The 23,426-nt window shown below is 41.4% G+C and overlaps 1 protein-coding gene across 10 annotated transcripts in view; it reads right to left on the reverse strand.

Moving 5' to 3' along the window:
- FRYL (FRY like transcription coactivator) overlaps positions 1–23,426 on the reverse strand; it is a 323,785-nt gene that overhangs the window by 158,933 nt on the left and 141,426 nt on the right. For all 10 annotated transcript variants that reach the window (XM_059721714.1, XM_059721716.1, XM_059721717.1 and 7 more), the window contains one exon: positions 3,336–3,389. In XM_059721714.1, the coding sequence (XP_059577697.1) occupies positions 3,336–3,389 (54 nt within the window). The remainder of the gene's footprint in view (positions 1–3,335; positions 3,390–23,426) is intronic.

Raw genomic sequence — 23,426 nt, forward strand, 5'->3', positions numbered from 1 at the left:
TTAGAAATGCTTCCGCATAATTACTTCTCGTTTCCCCAAACCGTATGCTTTTTGCCTAAACTTTTAATTTTTTTTTTTAAGTTTGTTAAAAACCTCCAAGATATTTAAGAGAATAATCTTGTTTGAAACCTGAAGAAGTACTGCTTTTCCATATCATGGTCTTATATGGCTCTCAGGTACAATTACAGTAAGGACAAATTCTAGTCATATTGACCAGCTAACTGGCTTTCCATCAAAAAGGCACAAACACCAAATACCATTTCCTCCTCACTTTGTGTTTGGATGACGACAAATCACCATCCATGAATTTTTCCTGTTATTTATTCCTGTTCATTAGCTCCCTTGTGAGCTTCTACAGTTCAATTTTTGCCTCATTCATAGCCTCACTGGAAAGCTCTGTGGCTTTTTCTCCCTGGCAGCTGATCAGTACTCAGGAGTTTGTCTGTTTGCCACCACCTTCAAAGAATCATGAACTAAACATTTGCTCTGCATAATGAGTCACATAGTCTTCATATGCTTTTCAAATGTCTCAACCACAACAGAATTTATTTGTGGGAGGATTTAACATACACAGGCAAAAATAAAGACAGAAAAACAATGGTTAGCTCGCCACCAAATGGGGCACTCTCCTAAGAATCCTGAAGTGCCACAAATTCATCCAAGTAATTTTACCTTGACCCAGCACCACATTGTTTTCATTGCCTTTAAAACAGACTTTACTATAGCAAACTCTGTCCTGAAAACAAGATGGGAAATCAGACATACAAAAAAAAAAAAAAGTGATCAAAAGAGGGAATTGGTAACATTAGATTTTCACAACATTTGGTTTAGGTCTCAGTGTTCCAAGGAGTTTTTCCTGTATGCTTTTCTGCTCAATTCTGATTTCTCCCTACAAACATATCTGTTTTCTGGTAGCTCTTCAGGTGTAGCTTAACAGATGGAACCAATCATAGATAGTAAGATTTCTAAATGGGGAACAGTTACAAGTGCTTTATCACAGTAGTAGTATTTTTGTTAGGGTTCTTTCAAGGGGAAGTTTTAAACTAGTAATATTTAGCTTTTGAGAAAAGCATTAACATCAACCCTGGCAACATCACCAGAGAATGAATGCATTAGTTTGTGCCAGATTTTTCAATTATCATCTCATCAGCCATGCATTCTTTACTTCCCTTTCTTTCCAACCACTCGCTGAGCTGAGTAATTTTTATATTTCTGAGATAACACCTTTAAGGGGCCTTGGGACATTCTTTCTTTAAAATTTAAAAAGAAAAAACAATTAATTGAAGTAATCTGCATAGCAAAATAATCAGTTAAAAAACAAATGCATATTACATTCCCCCTTCCCCACCATCCCAGTAATACTCTGGCTAATGCTACCACATAAATTTGTTTTTGTTTGTAAGATTTTTTAAATGGGGGTGAATTTCAAATCTCTAAAGGCAAACTATTCACTCTTCATAACCATCTTCTTTAAACAGGGACAAGAAGCCATCACGAACAAAAGTGGTTTGTACTATTAAAAGGGCAAAAGAAAAAGAATAAACTCATCCAAAGTTCCTTGATCTTTTCCAATGTGAAGGCTGCCACTTCCCTCCATTCTCTCCCATCTGACTTTTATTAGTGTCCTCTAACACCCATACTTCATATATTGTATTCAATTTATCCTTCCCTGTCCTTTTGTCTGCTCTATATCCTTCTGTGTTTTCTTTTCTCTGGTTTCTTTCACTCATTGTCTTCAGCTTCTTGCTTCAGCACAGTGCTGTCTTGAGTTGAAAGAGTTTAAAGACAAGCTGTATAGTTTCCCTTCTTTCTAATCCTCACCTAGTAAGTATACACTCAGCCTCCTCTTTGAGTCTGCTCACATTCTCCTCTTGTGCTGCAAGGCCTAGCCCAAAGCTCTTCATGTTAGGCGGGGAACTACAGCAAAACTGGCTGCACCAAAGCACTTTCTGCACAGTGGAGGTTGGTCATTTCCTCACTTCTGAATAGTGTATTCTATCTACCTTTGGGCTTTACATCAAATTAGTATAACAGGATCAAAGCTAGGGCCACAAAAACATGGTCATATGTCAGACACTGATTAGCAAGAGCATACATCCAATTAAGCTCAGCTACATCAGTGCCTAGTACCACCAGTGCCTGTTGTACTCTGCTTGATCTTTCAGCTTTCCCTAGTCTATTTCCCTACCACAGCTGGACCCTATGACATATGACCTAGGGAACTGTGTAAATGTTGGATGCTATACTATAATAAATAGGGACAGATTGTAAGTCAGTCCAGTGGGGCTCCATCCAGGCACAGATACAGAAGTACAAAGAGGTATAAAAAGCAATGCTCCTTCAGAGAGACTAAACCCTGGGGGTTCCTAGCTAGAAGGTCTTACACCCCTGCTCAAGGTCAGACTGATAACCACATCTGGATTCAGGCAGGAATTCTACGCCATGCTCAGAGGGATATGAACTGAGGGTAGAGTGAGGTTTTTGCCTTTCTTTGTACTGGGGTCATAGACCTCCTCAGTGGACCTGTTGAGCGTATTTCAACAGCCCTTGCAGCAGGAAACTAACTGTTGTTGTCCCTACTTTACCTGTGACAGGTTAAGATATTATGCCTTGTGGGTATGGTACAGTTGACTGTATAGTTTTAGTAATAGTTTAGACAAAGATTTATAGGATGGTTTGGATAGGGATGATCCTGCCTCAGGGCAAGGGGCTGGATTACATGACCTCCAGAGGTCCCTTCCAGCCCTACTCTTCTATGATTCTATAAGAGCCAAGCTATGGTGGAATTGGAAACATTAAAGTTAATAGGCAGTAAACTTCTGCAGGATCACAGCCTTACTACTACTACTACTACACTGGGTAGAGTGCCTTTGAAATAAGAAAAGAACAACAGGTCTTACAGAACATATTGTGGGGCACTATAGAAAACTTTATTGTGTAAACAGGTTAGGTAACCCTTCAACTATATTTTAGGTTTTCTAGTCAAGAATTTAAAAAAGTGCTGCATAAATATAAAGCCTTACTGAGATCATTATAATTACTGTATAGCTGGGGAAAACAAAACTGAGGTATGAAATATATTGCCCAAGATTACACAAATTCTGTAGCAAAAGCTGGAAAAATATAACCCAAATCCTTCAGCTGCCTGCCATATTTCTATATCCTTTTAGAACACTTTTGTTAACAAAACCAGACTTTTTGTTAACCCTAGCGATTATTTAACAAATCAGTACTCTAAAGCTCTAAATTATCTGAAGAGTACAACTATCATTCCGTACAAAGAGCAGCTACTAAAATTATATGAGGAATTTCTTTTTAATGAAAATGTCTCCTACCTGGTCAAACTGAAGATCTTCACCTCTTTGAAGAGATCTGGATAAAAGCTTTTCCTACAAAAAGAACAAATAAAGATTATGAAAGCAGGCAATTAGCTACCAATGAGCTATTGTAAGCAATACAGGCAAATGTAATCTAACATAGGTTGATTCCTGATATTTTACAAATGTACATTATGGGAACATAAGGAGACAAGTGGCATTCTCAATATTTGCTCTATTCCCAAGCACTCAGAAAAGATCAAACAGATCCAGAAACTACGATGGTGGTCTATCGGTAGCACTATACAATGTAGATAAAAAGGTTAGAATGCCTGAATTCCAGAAACTCAAATTCTCACTCTTCAAATGAGCAGCGGATTTTAAAATGGTGAACAACATATTGCTCAACAGCAACAGCTAATAATGCATATCAAATTGGATTTTAAAGGAAATCCAGTTTATCCATGATCACATCATGCAGTTATGAAAAGAAGTTGCAAGGAGGGAACAAGTTCTTTAGAAAGAGGCAGACTGAACCACCCCCACCTACTTTTTCTCTTCTTCCCTGAACATGAAAAGGAGATGCAAATTAATGTCCAAGTACAATAAAATTGAAAATATCAATAGGTACCATTACAGCAAAGATAACTTTGTAAAGTAAAGGAAAACTGCAATAATAATCAGATTAAAGTTCTAAATTGGTTTCATTATCTCATGATTATCCCCTTTATAAAAACACTGGGGTCTAAGAACAGAAAGCAACTATATTTGTGGTAAAATTAATTAATCAAAACCAAAATATACAAGAAAAAAAATATTAAAAAACTAGAAAGACAGTACCCATATAAAAACAAATCCATTAGAACTGCACTAGAGCAGCTGTAGCTCCACCATTCAACTTTATTAGAGGTCTATTATTTACTAGTCAATTTGCTAGACCAAAAGAATATTCCATAGTTATGACTGAGTGCACAATGAGACACACACAGGATTTATGTTGAAAATTTTTCATTAGTTACAAAGGAACTTTAAGATTAGGCACCTCTCTATTTAAAAATTAAATAAAACCAGTGGGATACCAATATCTGTAAACAATTTAACCTTGGATAGTTCTTAATATTCAATAAAGAAAGAAAAGTATCCAGTTTAGTCATTAGGGAAACTTCAGCTGAATTTTCCAACATTAAAGACTTTAATTTAAACTAAAGTACACCCTCAAAAATTTTAGGCAACTAATCGCTGGGGTCAACAGAAAGGACACACTATTAGCCTGGTGGAAAGCGGATTACAATTATTTTACATTTTAGCCAGGACACATTTCAGCAAAAGACAAACTCCAGATCTAACTGACAGTGAGCAACATATCACAGAAAAATAATCTTAGCTAATTACATAGTAGCTCCTATTTAAAACAGAAGGAGTGTATACATGTATGCCACACACGTGTACAGATCTGTTTAGCTGTACAAAAGGATACTGGATATTTAAAGTTAATCTCTGGGATGGCCAATCTGAATTACAAAATTAGAAATCAGAATTGAAAAGTTCAGGGCTAGTACACACATTTTTAGTCAAATATGCACCTCTTGGTTATCACTTTAAGTTGCTAGAATGCTCAAGAATTCCCCACTGCATAAGGAATAGACTTACTGGATTATGAGGCCCCAGGCAGATGTTACTCTTAAAACATGACTAACCAGTTAATTATGCCTTAAAGCATAGACTGGTCATACATTCAGGGGATAAATGGTGTAATAAAGCAGGAAACCAGCCATAGCTATTACACAAAATATGTGTAATAACTTTTAGGCTGGTTTCCATGCTGCCTTAAAAACTGAACATGTGGCAGGGTGGATGGCACTGACGTTTCCAGCTGGCCTTAGTGTGGTCCCCAGCAGCCAACTATCAGTTGATCATCCACACAATCAGGACTGTGCTGGGCAAGCAACACCCACGAGGTCTGAATCCTGCCGACAATCAGCTGATTGTCAGTTGGCAGGGACTGAACTAGCACTGCTGTCAGTCAATGGCAGATCAGGACTACCCTCAAGGCAGTTCAATCCTGCCAATGATCAGCTGCTTGGGACCACTCTTGGGCTTCATCATCAGCAGATCTGGTTGGAACTGCTCTGGAGTTTGAGCCCTGGAACAGTCCAGCTTATCTGATCGTTAGCAGATGAGCTGGTCAAAGATCACTCTGGAGTTTAAGCTCTGGGTCATATGCCCTGGGGCAGTGCCAATCTGCTGATCATCAACCAGCTCTGGGGACTGCACAGGGGGCTGGACCCTGCCAACAATCTGCTGATTGTCAGGCACCTGATTTTCAGCTTGCTGCTACACTGGCAGCCCCAGGATCATGCTGCACTGACAAGTATGGTGCAGCTGAGATCCAATCCCCAGTCCAAAACTGCACCTTCTGCCATGTCCACATAACATGGCAGGAGGTGCAATTTTTGGGATTGCAAGTCAGATCCCATTGTGCTTTCAACTGAACATCTGTCAGCAGCCTTAGGTGTTGTTGACTGGATGGCTATAAGAGCAAAAACCTGAGCAACCTACTATGAGATTCAGCAAATGTGGCTCTAATCTACTGTTTAATAACCTTTGCTAAAATTGCTGAACACAATACAGAGAGCCCAAAAGTGTTACAACAGAGTACTGTAAGGCAAACTTATTTATTTATTTAGATTTATATCCTGCTCCACCCAAAAGGCTTAGAGCATCTTACAATAAGCAGACAACCCATAACTTGCAGAATTCCTTCAAAACACAAGAATGGCAACTGCCCCATTCTCAATCACTACCTCCCTCCCCAAACCCCACACAGGCAAACCCTCCCTCTAATTCCAATTAGCATACATCCAGTTAAAAATAAACTTTTTCCCACCTCCCCCCATCCTTCCCATTCAACCCACCCCTACACCTCTTCACCTCATCCCCAGGAATATCCCCTATAACCCTCCTCCAATGACCCTATACAAGCCTAAACCCCCCTCTCCTGCAGAAGAACTACTGCTGTCACTCCCCTCCCCTTGCAAAAAATGCCTTATTCCTTTGCCCAACAAAAACATAATTCTAAGAGCTCTAACAAAAAACAGAAAGAAAAGGGAAGACCCACAGTTCCAAAGGGCACCATTAAGTAGTGCCTGCCCAGGGAGGCCTACCAGCTTTGTAGGGCATGGAGACTGGTCAAGACATGCCTGGCCTGGGCACCAGCCCCCACCCAGAGTGAAACACAAAATGGTTTGCTGTAACAAAATTATAGGTAAATACAGTTTACCTCCAAAAACAATTATGGACAAAAACTACCATGCAAAGATAATGCAGAGATGAAAAATCCAAAAAATTAATAACTCAACAAGTAGTATAACAATACTACAGCCTTAGACCTAAGGCTAACACCTACTAACCAAATTAAGCAAGGCTCTGTTGCCAGAAGATTTAAGAGAAAAAGGAGGAGGAAAAATCTCTTATGGAAAAGAAAAAAAACTTGAACAAACAAGAAAAGTAATGTGTGGTTTTTCTCTTTTTTTCCTTTTTAAGAGAAGTATTTTGGGTGAAAAGAGCTTCTAAAGAAGAAAAGGGATAATTTGTATAGGCCCTTACTCCCAGTACAAAATACATGTCTTTAACATTACAGACATCAGAAAGCAAATGAATCCTGACAAAAGTCAATAAAGTAACTTAACTAGCTTCCTTCCTAGAGACTACAAAATGAATTTTGCCAAGGCAACTACATGATAAACTTATCTGAATTTCTGTTCATCAGGAAATTTAGAACAAGCACCATCAGAAATTACCACAAAAATTGTACTGGATCATCTTGCTTCATAGTATACTTCAGACCTTTCCATGATCTTGACCATATGTTATTTAAATACGCACATCCACACACACGTGTCCTAATGTCTGTAACTACATGCAGAGTAATCAAAACAGCAGGTATTAAAATATTTTATGTTCCTACTCAGAGTAATAAACCAACTACACAAACAAGTTCTTCTGAAATATAAGCAAAACTTAAATCAAGTAGTAGACAAGTCTTTGGCCAAGAGAAGCAGATGTTTAGAGCTACGGCTCTAACAGGTAGTAAATTCCTCCAATGTGGTTTTTCTAAAGTTGTTTGTTACAAAAGAGCCAGGCAGAAGTCACTGCTGTCCCTGTACATCACCACTTTGGCTGGTGTAAGTAGCAAAACCTGGAACGGAGCAACAACCTTTGGTGGAAAGGAGCAGCATGGTTCTTCAGGGTGGGCCTCCCTACCAAGTACCACAGCCTGGGCAGATCTCCCTTCCCAAAAGACTGGGCTAGTTGATAGCTCCTCTGGGTTGGTTTGCCAGTGACAGAAATGGAACTGTTTGAGGTTTCAATTAATACTATTAAATAAAGTTCTGAATAAACGTTGACCCTTTCCCCTTGTAATAAACACAATTATAGTTGAATCTTTCTTGCCTGTACGGAAGTCTGTTTGCTTTAGAAAACCCAGTTAAAATTTTTCCACAGGTTTCTGGGTAGAGGCCAATGTTCCCACTAAGGTGTAGTGATCCGTGAGCATGACGCTTCAGTCCTGCCTCCCCCTTTCGCTAAGCCTAATAGACTAGAATCCTCATGTAGTGGATCCTCATGCAATGAATTTTGCAATAATCCTCCAAGCACAAGACTGGGGGCTGGGGAGCGGAGCAGTTCCCCAGAGCCAGTAATGGGGACTCCCCATTCATGATGCAGAAATCTTATGTCATGGTTAGACAAAGTACTTTGAGTAAATGTGATACAATTTACCCGAAGCACCTTGTCTGCCTATGTCCTTAGACCAACAGAGCTGTATGGTATTAAATTGTGTGCAGCCGTGCAGGTGCGCAGCTTGGAGAGAACCTTGATGGAGGCTTGAGACAGATTTAGAAAGCTTGTGTACCCCTTAAATTTGAACCTGTCCTTTGCTGCTGTCACACAGTGCCTGGAAATAGCAATGTCGCTTGAAAGCTGTCTGCTCTATTATATTTGTTTAATTTAAAAATACAGAATTGTGTGATAGACTTACTTGTCCCCACACTGTATTGAAAGATAGCTTTATCTAAATGGTGATTATTTCTTCAACTGAAATTCTTCACTACAGAACTGCTACATATCCATACTGTACCTAAAGTATTTATTAATTAATAAATACAACAGTATTTGCTAATTAGAGAAGAGCCTGGAGGCCCTAATCAGGATTCAGAGCGATGTACAGTAGGTCCAGCAGAAATATACATATTGGTCTAGAGATTAAAATTAAATTTTATAATGGAAGAGATTTTAAAAATCATGGTACAATGAATGGTTTATGTTCATCAAAACTGCTTCAGTGGTTTACTAAATAAAAAGTGGAAATAACTTGCATATTTAAACACTATGATGGTACATAAAGAGGGAGAAAAAATACTTAACCTCTCTTTTTCTACTTGCACAGGACAGATAATATTTTCATTATGGCAAAGAAAATACATTTTTATACCATTTTTTGTTTTGCTTTGTTGTACCCGTTTTATTTCCCATTTCTACATGCAGTACTACCACCACCAATAGTTGTTTCTTCAGCAGCTCCTCTATAAAGATGTGCATTGCAGATGCCCTTAAGGTGAACAGACTCAGTTCCTTGAGAAATCCAGAATGCCAGTGGCAAGGTTTGCCTGCTAGCAGAAATCACACAAACCCCCTGTGAGCTAGCTGTGCCTTCTGCTGGTTAATGCAAGTCACAGTCACCTCTTACAGGGCTCAAACAAACCCATCTTTTATTTCGAGCTCTGCTTTAACACAAAGTTCAGTTCCCTCTGACCTTAACCCTAAACAGACTCACGCAAAAGAAAATAACATTGCCTGTTTCAGTTTAGGCCATAAAGGTTCTCCCAACTTTTACTAGTAACTACATATTTCAACCTCTCCTTTCTCACTCAGTTAGGGCCCTTCTTAAACTCTCCCAGCTGAGAATCTACCCAGGGGTCCAATTCCCCCACTCCCCAGCTGCATATAATTAACCAAATAACCCCCTCTGGATCCTTCAATGGTTTCTGCACCCTATCACACCCACCTATGTACTAATCAAGTTATACTGACAAAGGGATTTTTTATTTTATTTATTTACAATGTCTAGGGGACACAGACAAAGCAGTTTGTAGTTTTCATTCAGCTTGGTTGGTCAAGGTAACCTCTCACAATTTTAGCACATGTACACTCTTGACCACTCTAGGATTTTACCATGCAAGTGAAGAAAAATTACCCCCTCCCCCCCACCCTTAAAATGATCCTTCCCACCATCAAAGAATTCACACTTACTGTCTGAAAAGCCCATGGCAGAACAAACCATTTTGGCTAGGGACAGAAGTTGCACATAAACCAGTTTAAATGATCAGAAACTGGTTTAAAACTGTAACAGAATAGAAGTTCAGTGAACATAAACCAGTTTCAAAATGGCTGAAACTGATTTAAGATGAACCTAGTTGAAAGTAGTATCAAACTTAATTGATTTATGTCAAACTGGTTTATGAAACTTGCGTCCCAGACCCCTTCCTGGTTCAAGTTAAATCACAGTCCCCCACCTAGTATCCCAGTATTTTGCAGCCCTGGGCTAAGCTGTGCGGTCTGCTCCAGAGAGCAGGGCTGGCCCCGTCCCTTTGCTCCCTAGCTGGAGTAGTGCTGTCTGGCTCACTGCCCCCCCTGCCCCAGGTAAACCCCTGCTGTGGTCTGGGGCCAGAGAGGGAGGTTAAAATTCTCCTTCCCCGAGTAGGGCACTGCCGTGTCCTACTTACTTAGTGCTGGCTGCAACTGTGGACTATAAATCCCAGAGGCAGCTGGAAGCAGAAAGAGTAAGTGATGAGCAACCCTGCAGAATTCTGCTGCTGTGACTATGGACTGCAAATCCAAGAGACCTCAGGGGCAGCAGGAAGGGGAAGTAAACACACAGCTCATGCTGGCTATACTCCAGAAAGCCATGCTGTAGCACACCCTAGCTTCTGGCCTGAGCCACTGAAGGCATATGGCTACATTTCCTGAATCATAAGTGAATGTCTGTTCATTTGCTTATTAGTTCAATCTCTGCAGTTTAGACTAACCTGCAAAGACTGAATCAATTCAGCCTTGGGCTTCCTGACTGTCTGTACTTAGCCTTTGAGAAGTAGTACTTTCACAGAAGAACCCAACTAGGTGATCAGAAATACGACTTACTAACAAATGCCTGGACTGAAAGATAAGAAAACATTCTGTGTCTTTATAAATAAATCCATCTGGAGATTTGATGAATTAGCTGTGCTAATTCATGGTTAATTGTAGTTAGTATTATATAGCATTTATATTCAATTAAAAAAAAAAAAGTTAGAATCCATGGAAACTTACCTGTGACAGGCTTGTGGCATCATGGTAGCCATTATACCCCCAGTGGCTTTGCAGCTCCTATCTGGCTTGGACTCTAATGTCATTGTCCCTAGACTGCTCGCCCACCATGCCTTGTTCTTATTATTAAAGGTTGATTAGGGGAGGCTGCCCACAAGCTTTAGGAGTGAGCCTCAATCCTAACAATTCTCCACTGGGTCTTTCCTGAGCCTCCACTAGCCTCAATCCAGCCCTCAGGACTGATAGTCAGGCCAAGAGGGAACTATTCCCCTGTAGCCTTAAGGGCAAATTGTGTGGCTCCTTTCTCCCCCTACACCATGCCCCAAGCCTCGCAGGTGTTATCACTATAATGTTCAGTCACACACTTGGGCCCCTTTGGCCCTCGGATTCCCCATGGTCCCACATTCAGCCTTCTTGGGGCTCCCAGATCCCCAGTCCAGCTTGTAGCCCCTCTCTCTCTGGGCTCCCAGACCCCCGGTCTGGCTCATGGTCCCTCTCAGACTCATGGACTCTTGTCCAGTCCTTGCCCTGTCCCTGGGTTCATGAACCCTTTGGTCTGACTGTCCATCAGTCCCCAACTCCTGAACCTCTAGGTCCCATACTCAGGTACTCCCCCAATCTTTGGCCCTTCTTGAGTCTCACTCACTCTCAGCCCTGCTTTCCCTAGACCCTCTTACCACACTCCCAGGCCTTTCCAGGCCCAGGGCTCGTGGATCCTCTGGTCCCTACTCTAGGCTGCTGCACCCTTGGCTAAGCCCCCACTCTCAGCCCCTGCTGGACTACTGGTCTTCTAAATAAGCCTTGCCTTCCCTTGTAGGGCTCCAGGCTAAACTGCTAGGACAACTTATCGCAGGCACTCGAGTCTTCTCTAGACTTAACATAAAACAGGGCCACCTGTCCATATAACTAAGCCCTTCTCTGCTCCAGTTACCTTCCCTTGTTCCCTGCGTTGCAGACCTCCTCGTTCAGAGCCATGGTCAGTTCAGGAGTCCTGCTGCTCTGTTCTCACTCCAGGGCGAAACTAACTGACAGGGGCAGGCTTATATAGCTCAGGTCTGAGCCCTGTTCCAGTCAGGTGAGTCCCTGATTAGCTCCCCTTTGCCACCTGCAAGCAGCCTCTGAAGCCGCTTGCTCCCTTAAAGGAACTGGCACATCCAAACACCCTGCTACATTACCACTGTAATGTGACATGCAATTGATTTTTTCTAACTCTGACCTATGGGATGTGATGGGACAAGAGGATAAAAATAAATTCCCTATTAGCATTTTTTATATCAGAACCTTACAATGTAACCACACTAAATACAGCATCTTCCTTCCTCAGTCAGGTACTCTCTGGCTTTCAGTGCATTCTTAGATAAGTTTCCATCTTTCTAGCTAGTCTAACTAGTTTCTGCTATCAAGTGTTATATTTGAATTGTTTTCTGATTTCTCTAAGCAAAAAAAAAAAAAGGAGATACATTTGGTATGATGCTGCAATACAAGTCTTTTTTGTCGGGGGGGGGGAGGGGAGGGGAGGTTTGTTTGTTTTGTTGGTATGCCATTAGGATTCTGCATGTGCACTTGCCAAGCTTTGTTATCCCCTTAAAGAGTGACAGTATTGACAATTCCTACAGTGAGAGCAGATGTTCCCTTCTGCTATCACAGTACTCAATGTAAGAGCTTCACAGCTTGTACTATTAGGCCAGCTAGTATGCTCCCATTTCTCCATTTGCTTCCTCCTCGCCCTTCAAGGGCGGACACTTGGGAGGGTAGAATCCTTTGTTGGTGCCATGGCACCAACAGAACAAGCACTGCTCTCATTGCATACCTGTTGCAGTTTAGCTTCTCCTGCTGTAGTCCAATTTCTATAAAATTGTGAAGAGAGCTGTTTTGGATGGGTTTTCCTGCTGAGCAGAAAGCACTATTGTCTCCTCAAAACAAAACAAAAAACAAAAAGCTGTGGACTAAACCCACTTTTCACAGAAAAATAATACTAGGGATCAGAGCCAAGTATAGGAAAATCTGGAGACAGCATATGTATTATTAAGAATGAGACCAGTATAGGGACTAGATCACACAGAAAAGTCTGACAGCAACAGCAATGCTTACTTATGGCCTGCTTTTGTGTGCACGTAGATCACTGTTTATAGTACCAAGCAGCAGCAGTAACTAGGAAAATAGAGAACAGTGCAATAATTTTGATCCAAACATTTGGCGGGCAGGACAGTTAGCTGGCTGAATGGATAAGCTCAGCTTCTTAAATCTCCCCTTCCCCCAACAGGTCATCACAGCCCCATAACAAATTTATACTACAGCTGTAAAACACTAAACTATACAACAATAATGAAAAATAAAATGATGTACAATAAAACATTTGTATCCTTATTAAAAATGACACAGGCCCTGAGTTCTCCCTTGCTTTCTCCCATTCCAAGGGCTCCATGCTCCTCCTCCTCCGCCTCCACGCTCCTCCTTCAGACATTCCAGGAGAGAGCTGTCCCAGAGCTCTATAGCTCCTTGGTCCCCCAGCACACCTGTTCCTTCTACAAAGACAGCTGTCCCCTCCATGGAGCACTTAAAGTGCTTGTGCTGCTATCATTTCCATCTCTGAGGCTAACTCATATTTAAAATAAATGCAGATATACACTTACAGTCCATCACTATTGTAGTTCACCTGAATATCTAATAGAGAACTTACTTTTTTTGAGAGAGAAAAATCAGAATTGAACACCTGTTTACTGTAATCACTTTAAATTAATCTTATCACATCAAAACAATTTAAGCACTTTCAGCATTACTTTGAGTCTTCAGGAACCAAATTTAATATTGTTTAAGCAGAAAATCATTAGCTTTCTGCTCATCTCTATTATTAATGGTATTTATAAAATGCAAAAGCTACATGCAACATACCAGGTAAGGGTCTTGGCAATTAATAAAATGATACACACTAACCCTAACCCTAGTTAAAACTAAAAAGGGCTAAATGAGCTAGTGGTATTTAAATGAAGGGGGCAAAGCAAAGCCTACAGGCCATACACAGCAAAGCTCTCTAACCCTCTTTGTAGTGGAGATGAAAAAATTGAAGCAACTTGGGTCTACACTCCTCTACATGAGTTTAGGAGCTAAAAACGTGACAAGGAAGAACCTGTATAGCCTGAAAGGTCAGATCGTTAATACAGATTCTGTGAACTCAACACCAAATGGCACAAATTCTACAGATGGGAGTTTATGTAGACCCTTAGAGAATGGTTTGGAAAGGGAAAAAGAAACCGTTAACTACATTGTTAGAATTCTTGTAAATGTTACAGTTGATAATAATATAGTACAGTGGTGCTCAACCTCGCTTCAGTCAGTTGACTTCATTCAAATTACCCTTAAAAATTATCAATCTCCACTATGTTTTATTTCTCAAATTAAAATGGTACATATAAACCCTGGGTACATTTTACAAATAACTAAGATCATAAATGCTAAAAAGTCTCTGTTGCATACAGCAATACCTGACTCAGTCTTACGAAATCAGAGCAAGATCAGAGCAGTCAGGCTTTCAGAAACAGCTCCCCACCCAACACCCTTTCATCCCTGTGTAGAAGGGACAGGGCTTTCCGAGCATGCTGTACCTACAGGCAAAGTTGGATAATCTGAAAGTATAAAGAGTATAAACATAAGCATTACCTGCAAGCTATGAAAGAAACATATCCACATCCTCTAGATGTTGTCTACTTCTACAATTGAACAAAACAAACTTGAAATTACAGTTTTTACATTTGCCAAACGAACCTAATATTGCTATGTACTCCAAAATGCTTTATATTAAATAACATACATTTTAAAAACCTCAAGAAAATACACTGTTTTATAATGGTATACTTTATTCATCTCTGCTTGTGAACAAACTAACATCCATCCCTGTGTATTCAAATGCAAAAAAGGCAGGGTTTTTAATTACTGGTGAACAAGAGCTTTAAGAATTTAAAACTTGTAAGATCTTGCAAATACTAGACTTTGAGCACCCATTACTGTTAAGAAAGCTTGCTGCTTCCCAAGATAGGATATATTGGTAGCTACTAGTTTGCTTGAACGGTGCATATTTCTTAGCACAACCTCCTACTGCTGGTCAGTTCATTTTACTGTCAGTGTGATAGTGGTTTATGATCTAATGTACAACAAACAAAGAATTGTAAACTTATCTATAAATGGAGACATACGAAAAGTTCTCCACCCTATATAAAACACTATATGGCTAAGCAATTAAAAGAAAGGCAGTCAGAAAACCATTTCCCAGAGAAACAGCGGTGACTTTCCTGTAAGGCAAAGCCTAAAAGGGAATCTCCATAAATGGACTAACATGCAATACAATAACCTCTAAAGTCTACATATTTACTGTGAACAAAGCAGGTGAACAAATATTGGTTTTATTATACCTGTTTTACTTGTCAAAAAATGGAGGCAACCAGGCAAACAAGTCTAAATATTCCCATTGATTATCCTGTCAAAATCTAATGGCTTTCAAAATACAAACAAAAACTCCACAACCTGCTTTTCTTTCTTTAATCATCAGAACATCACCTTTTTCTGATAGCAAACAGAGGCTGACACTACTAGGTCAGAGAAAATCTTGCTAGCTGCTAAAAATTTCCCACTGTAATCAATTTAACACATATAAAACCAGATCTAGATCCTTATACATGCATTTGTACCTGTGAATCAAAACACTTATTTCAGATTAATAATATTTTACATCCACTTTCAACAAGCATGACCATCAAACCCAAGCTTAAACCAGTGCAAAATAAGGCACATAATGTTTCCTATACAGTAGATACAATGGGAAACTGGCCTGAGATGCTGAGTTCTCTTAACTCAAAGTCACAGCCATCACTGGACAGAGTGTTGGTGAGGTTGCTGAGGGGCAATCAGCATGGGTTCACCAAAGGCAGGTCCTGCCAGACCAACCTGATTGCCTTTTACGACCAAGTAACTAAATCCTTGGATGATGGTGTCGCTGTGGACAGTCTTTCTAGACTTTAAGAAGGCCTTTGACACTGTCTCTCACCCCATCCTCATCAACAAATTAAGTGACGGCGGCACTGATGCCTGCACAGTTGGATGGGTAAAAAACTGGCTGATGGGGAGCACCCGGAGAGTAGTGGTGGACAGGTTGTACTCAGCCTGGCGAGATGTGAGCAGTAGGGTACCCCAGGGCTCGGTCCTCGGGCCCGCACTGTTTAACATCTTCATCAGCAACTTGGACGAGGGGGTGGAAAGCACACTGTCCAAGTTTGCTGATGACACTAAGATGTGGGGCGAGGTGGACACACTTGAAGGGAGAGAGAGAGGTTGCAACTACATTTAGACAGACTACAAGAATGGGCAGACGAGAATAGGATGGGGTTTAACGTAGACAAATGCAGGGTGCTGCACCTTGGGAGAAGGAATCCACAGCAAAACATACAGGCTGGGGAGTTCCCTTCTTGAAAGCACAGAGGCGGAAAGGGATCTCAGAGTCATTATTGACTCCAAGATGAACATGAGCTGCCAATGCCAGACTGCAGCCAGCAAGGCCAGCCATACCTTGTCATGCATCCAAAGGTGCATCTCAAGCCGGTCCAGAGAGGTGATACTCCCCCTCTATGCGACTTTGGTCAGGCCGCAGTTGGAGTTTTGCGTCCACTACTGGGCACTGCACTTCAAAAGGGATGTGGCCAGCTTGGAGAGGGTTCAGAGGAGGGCCACCCACTTGGTGAGAGGGCAGTAGGACAGGCCCTACGAGGAGACTGAAGGACCTGAACCTGTTCAGCCTCAGCAAGAGGAGGCTGAGGGGGGACCTGGTGGCTGCCTTCAAGCTCATCAGGGGGGATCAACAGCAAATAGGCAGAGCTCTTTTCTCCTCAGCACCACCTGGGGTGACGAGGAACAATGGTCATAAGCTGATGGAGAATAGGTTTAGGTTAGAAGGCAATATTTTACAGTAAGGGTGGCCAAAATCTGGAACCAACTTCCCAGGGAAGTGGTCCTCACCCCTACCTTGGGCATATTCAAGAGGAGGTTGGATGATCACCTGTCTGGGGTCTTGTGAACCCAGCAATCATTCCTGCCTGTGGCAGGCTAGATGATATGTTCAGGTCCCTCCTGACAATGAAACTAGGTGGTCAAAGTGTTACCAATTTGATTATTTTCCATTAAGTATTTGTCTCCTGGGACTGGAATTGGCTCAAATGAAAACTTATTTTGTAAACTCTGAAAGATCATGTCAGACAAATACCAGCAACAATACTAATATTTAAAAGATCCCCCAGAAAACCCTTATTTGAAAATTTTTAATGCTCAGGGTGAATTGCTGTACAGTTGTGATAAAATCAGGAATAACAAATCATAAAGGCAATATACCACCTTAACAAGAGGCTCACAGTACATAGAATCTATCACCACCACATACAAGATGCTGACAAGCCTTACTGTTGCTACTGAGAGCCCTTTAGGCAGTAACAATTGGCACATTTATTTCACTCTCTTTAGCTTGGAAGAGTTACGAGAAGCCTGAGTTAAAGCCCCTTATCGTCATTAAAAGAGGCTGAAGGATGAGCAGTTCCCTCACTACCTTCCTTCTTTCCTCCTAGTCAAACTGATGCGAGTTTGATATCTTTTTCAAGCCTAGCATTAGTTAAGGAGTTAGGACCTTTATTATTTTAATGGATTTTATTCTAGGTTTTAAAACCATGCTAGGTGTCAGTTTTCAAAAACATTTAATTCTGCCACTGAAATCCATTGGTTCTAGTGTCCCACTATGAGAATCTTAACTCTCATCCTCTGTTTCTAAATACAGATCAATTTGAAGTTACATATAATCAAAATATAAACAGTAAAAGATGTATAAAAGATATTTTTAAAAATCTAGAGTTCTTGGTTCAGAGACGATACCTTTTATTAGACCAACTAAGACATCGCAAAACAAAACGTCTTTCTGCAAGCTTTTGGGCTCACATGCCCTTCATCTGGCTCAGTGTGGCGGCGAAGCGCCCCCACAGGCGAGTGAGGGGGAGAAGAGGGGAGCCACAGACCCTAGACCCCAAGAGCAAGCCCCCAGAAGGGCATACATACCAGCAGAGGGGCAGCGGGAGGAAGAGCCGCAGCCACGGCTGCAGCCGCGCAAGCCGCCATTACGCCGGCTCTGGCAACAGCTGTTCACCGCGCGGCGAACAGCTGAGCCAATCCCAGCGGCCGGAGCAGCCGCTGCGGGAGGATTCAAAAACTCTGACAGGACAGGGAAAGAGAGAGCGCCAGGGGGAGAGAGTACGGGTGCGTGGCCCGTGCTGCAGGCTCTCGCAGGGAGCGTCGAGGACCCCGCCTGCGGGTCTCAAACAAACAGTATAGGCAGGAGCGGGATGCCTTTCGCCAGCAGCCAGGCGAGAGGCGGTCAGAGAGTGCACGCCGAGGCACTCTCTCTGCCGCGTCCTGAAGCGGCAGCCGCACAGGAAGCAGGGGAGCGCCCTGCAGACGGGAGGAAAGGGGAGATAGCGGAGGCCCCAGAAGGGGGCTGGAACCAGGGGAAGCAACCACCAGCTCCCCCTGATCCGGAGGAGTGTTATCTATAAGGGAGGAGAAAGGAGAAACCCCTCTCTGCAGGAGAGGGGAACGACCGAGAACCGGGGAACCGGTCAGAGGCCATCATACTGGGCCTGGCAACATCTGAAGGACATCGCCCAGCGGCTGGCGTGTGGACGGGGTGTAGGGGAGGCGGAGCCCCGTGGATCACCGTGTCCGATAACCGTGAGTACCACCGCCTATCGGGAGGCCCCACCCAGGATAAAGAGCTCCACTGGAGACCCCTCCGAAGGTAATTGAGTACATCCAAGTCGTGGCAGGCGAGTTGAGGGGAGGGGCCACACCCCGATAGGTCAGACGGAGCGAGGCGCCGGCTCCACACTCAGGGAAAATTAAAGATGGAAAAAGTCCCCACAGGTAGGAAAAACTTCATTTTTGCACAGAGGGAGGTGAAGATGGAAGTCTGTCCCTCTGGGCCACACAAGTGTCTCTGAGAGTTGCTCTTTCTTGTGTATATCAGGCAGGATTACATCCCTGTTGGTGTCAGATGGCATGCAGGGAGGTTTAGAAATCTTTCTTGTTGTTCAGCAATTAAGTTTAAAATCCAAAATCAGCTAAAATTTGGCATCTTCCACGTTTCAGGGCATGGGAGCCCGAAAGTTTGCAGAAAAAGACAATTTTTTTGCGATTTCTTAGTTGGTCTAATAAAAGGTATAATTCTCTGAACCAAGAGTTCTAGATTTTTGCATTTCTTTTCATCTCAGACCAACACAGCTACCAAATACATCCCTGAAAAGATATTTAACACTGGATTTTTCAACTCCAGATACCTCTGTGCTTCAATGATTAAACCTACAAACTTGATAAACAGCATGTATTTGCTAATGTTGACAAACAGACTTGGATACTCATACCCTTCCTGATGAGCCCATCGCAGCAACTTTCTCTTGGAAAAAAAAAGACAGATGCGCTGCTGAAAAAGCACAAGGACACTGGAGATGAAAAGCATCAGAAGTAACTGTATATTAACTATGACAGAAATTACCAATTAGACATTATTTTTAAAATCACAAGAACCCCTTTAGCATTTATTCCAGTTATTTTTGGAATTTGAATGATTTATTCAAAATTATGTTCTAATAAATTATGTAATTAATTTAAGAAAACCCAACAATTTAATTTACTACAAGATTACTTCAATTAACTGAAACATTACAATGAGAAAGACTGTCCTCTTCTAGCTCACTGCACTCCTAGCAGATTAACAGAACTTAAAAAGCGAGAAGGAGCAATTATTATCTATCCTAGTTCTTCACAACCTTTTAAGAGACTCAAGGCACCCCCTCCATAATTTTCATGAATTGAGTGGCACCCAATTTCAAAAACTAATTTATATATGTTACAGTGCTTACTGCCTGGCAGAAGGGCTGGGCAGTGGAGGTAGGGATCGCAGGGACAAGCCTGAGTATATCTGCTCATACTAGGCCTGTGCAAGTTGGCAGCGATCCGATCCAGCTTCGGATCCGGCCACTTCAGATGGCAGTGATCTGACCCAGAGTTCCGGATTGGATTTCCACCTCGGTCCGGCCGAAGCAGCTCTGAAGCTTCGGAGCTTCCTCAGAGATCCGACCATAGGGTATAATGGGGGAATCAATAAAATATCTATAACTTTGTTGTTTTTTGTCCAATTTGGATGAAACTTGCTGGGATGGTAGCCTCTGCTGAGAGCATGAAACCCACCGAGTTTCAAGAAGATTGGTGCAGGGGTTTTGGGAGAACTGTACTCCAAATTGCTGAAAGCCAATCTCCTGTCACATCTATGTGTTACACCACAGGGGGTGAAAACTGCAGGGGTGGTAGTTCTTACTGAGGCCACAAAACCTGTCAAGTTTCAAGGAGATGGGTGCAGGGGTTTGGGGGGAACTGCACCTCAAGCTGCAGACAAGCAAAACTCGTGACATGAGTGACCCTGTGTGTGTTAAGGCGCAGCAGGCTGAAAGCTGCAAGGATGGTGGCCTCAGCAGAGGCCACCATCCCTGCAGCTGTCACCCCGCTGTGCCTTAACACACGCATGGCATGAGTGTCTGTCATATGTTAAATTTTCTGGGGAACTAACAATAAACCTGCCTACTCATGTTGTATCCTGCTCCCTTTCCTTTCACTTTTGTAATTTAAAACTGTTTTTCACTGCATATTTGCACAGTACCTAATGAAATGAGGCCGCTAGAAACTTTTGGCTTCAACAAATTACTTGTGCAACTTACATTAATTTACTTGTTTCACCAGCCATTTGTTTATTTATTTTTAAACAGATTTCTTTTCAGCAGCTGTTTTCTGTTAGTCTGAGACAGAGAAAACTGGAAAAACAACATTACAAAAAATAGGACACGGACAGTGTCAAAATAATTACTACTGCTGATTAAAATTTGATTCATCCTCTCTGAATGCATCAGGATGCGAAGGACATTAACATGTTTTGCCTCTTCCCTACTGCTATCACTTTCTTTGTTGTATAGGGCAGATAATCAGGATTGAAATTAAATAATTTTCATAATTTTTTGTATTTTATTCAAGGCCTCCAATACAAGCCAACAGTACCTGTAAAGACCAGAAAAACTCCTAATTTTCAAGTTCTCTTCAATAACACTAACTCAGGGATGAATCCATACCAATCTTTTCCTTTGTAATGGCATATAACTCAAATCAACATACAAATATAAATGGTTAAGTTTTCCCCCAGTTTCTTATGCTGTTTTCTATAATATGGCAGTTTCCCTTTTATCTTTTAGCCTCTTTCAAAGTCTAGCTCTCTATTTTATTTCTCCTTTCTTTATTAAAAAAAAATAGTATCTGAATGACTTTGTACATTACTTCCCTTCATACCACAGGACACTTCTGTTTTACATATGGTTATGGTTAAAAATAAACAAACACTCTGAAAATAAGAGGTTTTTCTGACTACATGTATTCTCCATGTTTCAAGAGTAGGATGTAATTAGATTACTGCCAAAGTAAACAAAAGCAGATATGAAAGAATGTAAGAGGATAAAATAGTCCGAAATAGGCCTATGTAAAACAGACCTTAAAAATATAGCAAGACAGGACTAAAAGAAGCCTCTTCAGCCACTGACTCCAGTGCCTTGCATTTGCAGGTAACCATTTACTCACAGAACTTTCAAAATTGCTGCTTCAAAAAAACTTTCACATACAATTAAATGCATAGCATTCAAAACAGGTGCATCACTATATATATCCTGTAGGTAAACACAGGGAAGATGAGGGTGCTGCCATTGCAGCAACAAACAAAAAGCTGGTTAACTATATGCTACGAGCCAAAGAAAAGGACCATGTGGAAAAGGACTACAAGCACTGCCAATCTGAATTATATGAACATTTCTTCCTGACCCCAAATTTTGTGATCTGTATGACCCTGAGAGGAAGAGCAAGACCCTCTAACCAGGAACAACTGAGATACCAGAAGGACCATCAACATACCTCAGTGAACACCCCCTCCGCCCCATCTTAGCTGCAGCCAACATCTCAACGCTTCATAAGAAGATGGAAAAAAGAGTTCAGAAGCCAATCACATTCATAGGAGAGGAACAATCCTTTCTGCTCTGACTGGTGAGGAGCAAAAGTACTGAAGGGTAACCAGAACCAGACAGGGGCATGGGATTACCAGGCAGCTGGTTTCACGTAGATTCTCAGTGCATATTTACCTTATGCCTACCACACAGATGAGAAGTATAAAAGTACTGCAACTGATTGGTACTGGACCAGACCATGAGTATAGAGTTAAATTACCTAATTCATTCTTAAGACAACTAAAGGTGTATGCGTGGGAAGGTGGGGTGGGGAGAACCGCCTTTTCTGATTACTTGAGTGATTTTATAAAATTTTGGGTTGATCCAATAAGCAAGCATCATATTTATAATGGAAATATAATTTATTAGAGTCCAAACAAACATTCTGCACAATTTGCTAATAAAAATATGCCTTTTTCCAAGTTTACCTCCTATCACTGCCTACTCTAACTCGTGGCCAGCAAAAATATACATTTGCCAGAAGACAAGTTTTCACAAGAAGAATTCAAAGAAGGTAGGAAAATTAAATCTTGAGGATTCTGTTCTCCCATTTTTCTCTCTGCAGCTTTAAGGGAAATGATCTTCCAAATGACTCACCTAACCTCATATGCTTAACTTGCCAGGCATGCAAATCCTACTAGAGGCCTACCTTCACCTTTAGGCAATTAATTTACTTTTGTACCTGGTCCTAACACCCTCACCTTCTACTGAAATTAAATAGGCTCAAGCATCACAGAAAGCTGAAAAGAAGATCAATCTTTGCAATTAAAACAATTACTGTACTACCTGGAGAGAGAGATCAGAAAGAATGGTAATTCTTTGTGATGTTGTAGCCAATTTGGATCCCAATGGATTAGCATATGTACCTCATACATTCAAGACCGTATTTTTCTTAATCAGAAGTATCTGTCAGAAGCAAGCATTCACCCAGTCTCTCTCTATATTCTCTGTACTGCAGGGTAAAAACTATCATCTCTGAGTAGGCCTCCATATGGATTAAATTGTAGATGATTGGCAAATACTATCCTTCACAGAGAATGGGAATTTAAAGTTTTAGATGTATTACTGTATTTTCTTGCATGCCACATACCTCCGGCAATTCCCTTCCCAATAAGACCTGCACCTCGTTTTGGAATGGCAGAATGAAGAAAGATTTTTCCAGTCTTCCCTAACACAGCTTAGGCTCACCATGGCTGAATGCTCCCAAATGCATACATTACACACTCTCTCCAAGCTCCACAACTCAATTTAACCCCATGACAGCCACTTCCAAGCTGGCTGCAGTTTTTAGCTGAGCAACACCTGTAACAGGATTAAAACTTGAGCTGTGGAGTTTGCAAGGAGAGAGTGAGTGACCTGAGCAGTGGACTCCACCCATCTTACACACATCTGGAAAGGGAATGGATGCATACTGACGTATGCTTGTAGGAAGTTTATCTTAAAATTTAAAAAGTATATGAAAAAAATTATTCAAAAGGAGGCAATCATGGATTTATTGAATTTAACAACTTAGTCAGCGTTAAAAGGAAGTTCCATAAAGAGCTATAAATACAGCAACTCTACGAGGCCTAATGAAGAATGTCTTGCATTCAAAAGCTTGTCTAGCTCTATCCTAAACAGAGTTGGTCCTAAGAAA

The sequence above is a fragment of the Alligator mississippiensis genome, chromosome 2, assembly GCF_030867095.1.
Source record: "Alligator mississippiensis isolate rAllMis1 chromosome 2, rAllMis1, whole genome shotgun sequence".
Lineage (NCBI taxonomy): Eukaryota > Metazoa > Chordata > Crocodylia > Alligatoridae > Alligator > Alligator mississippiensis.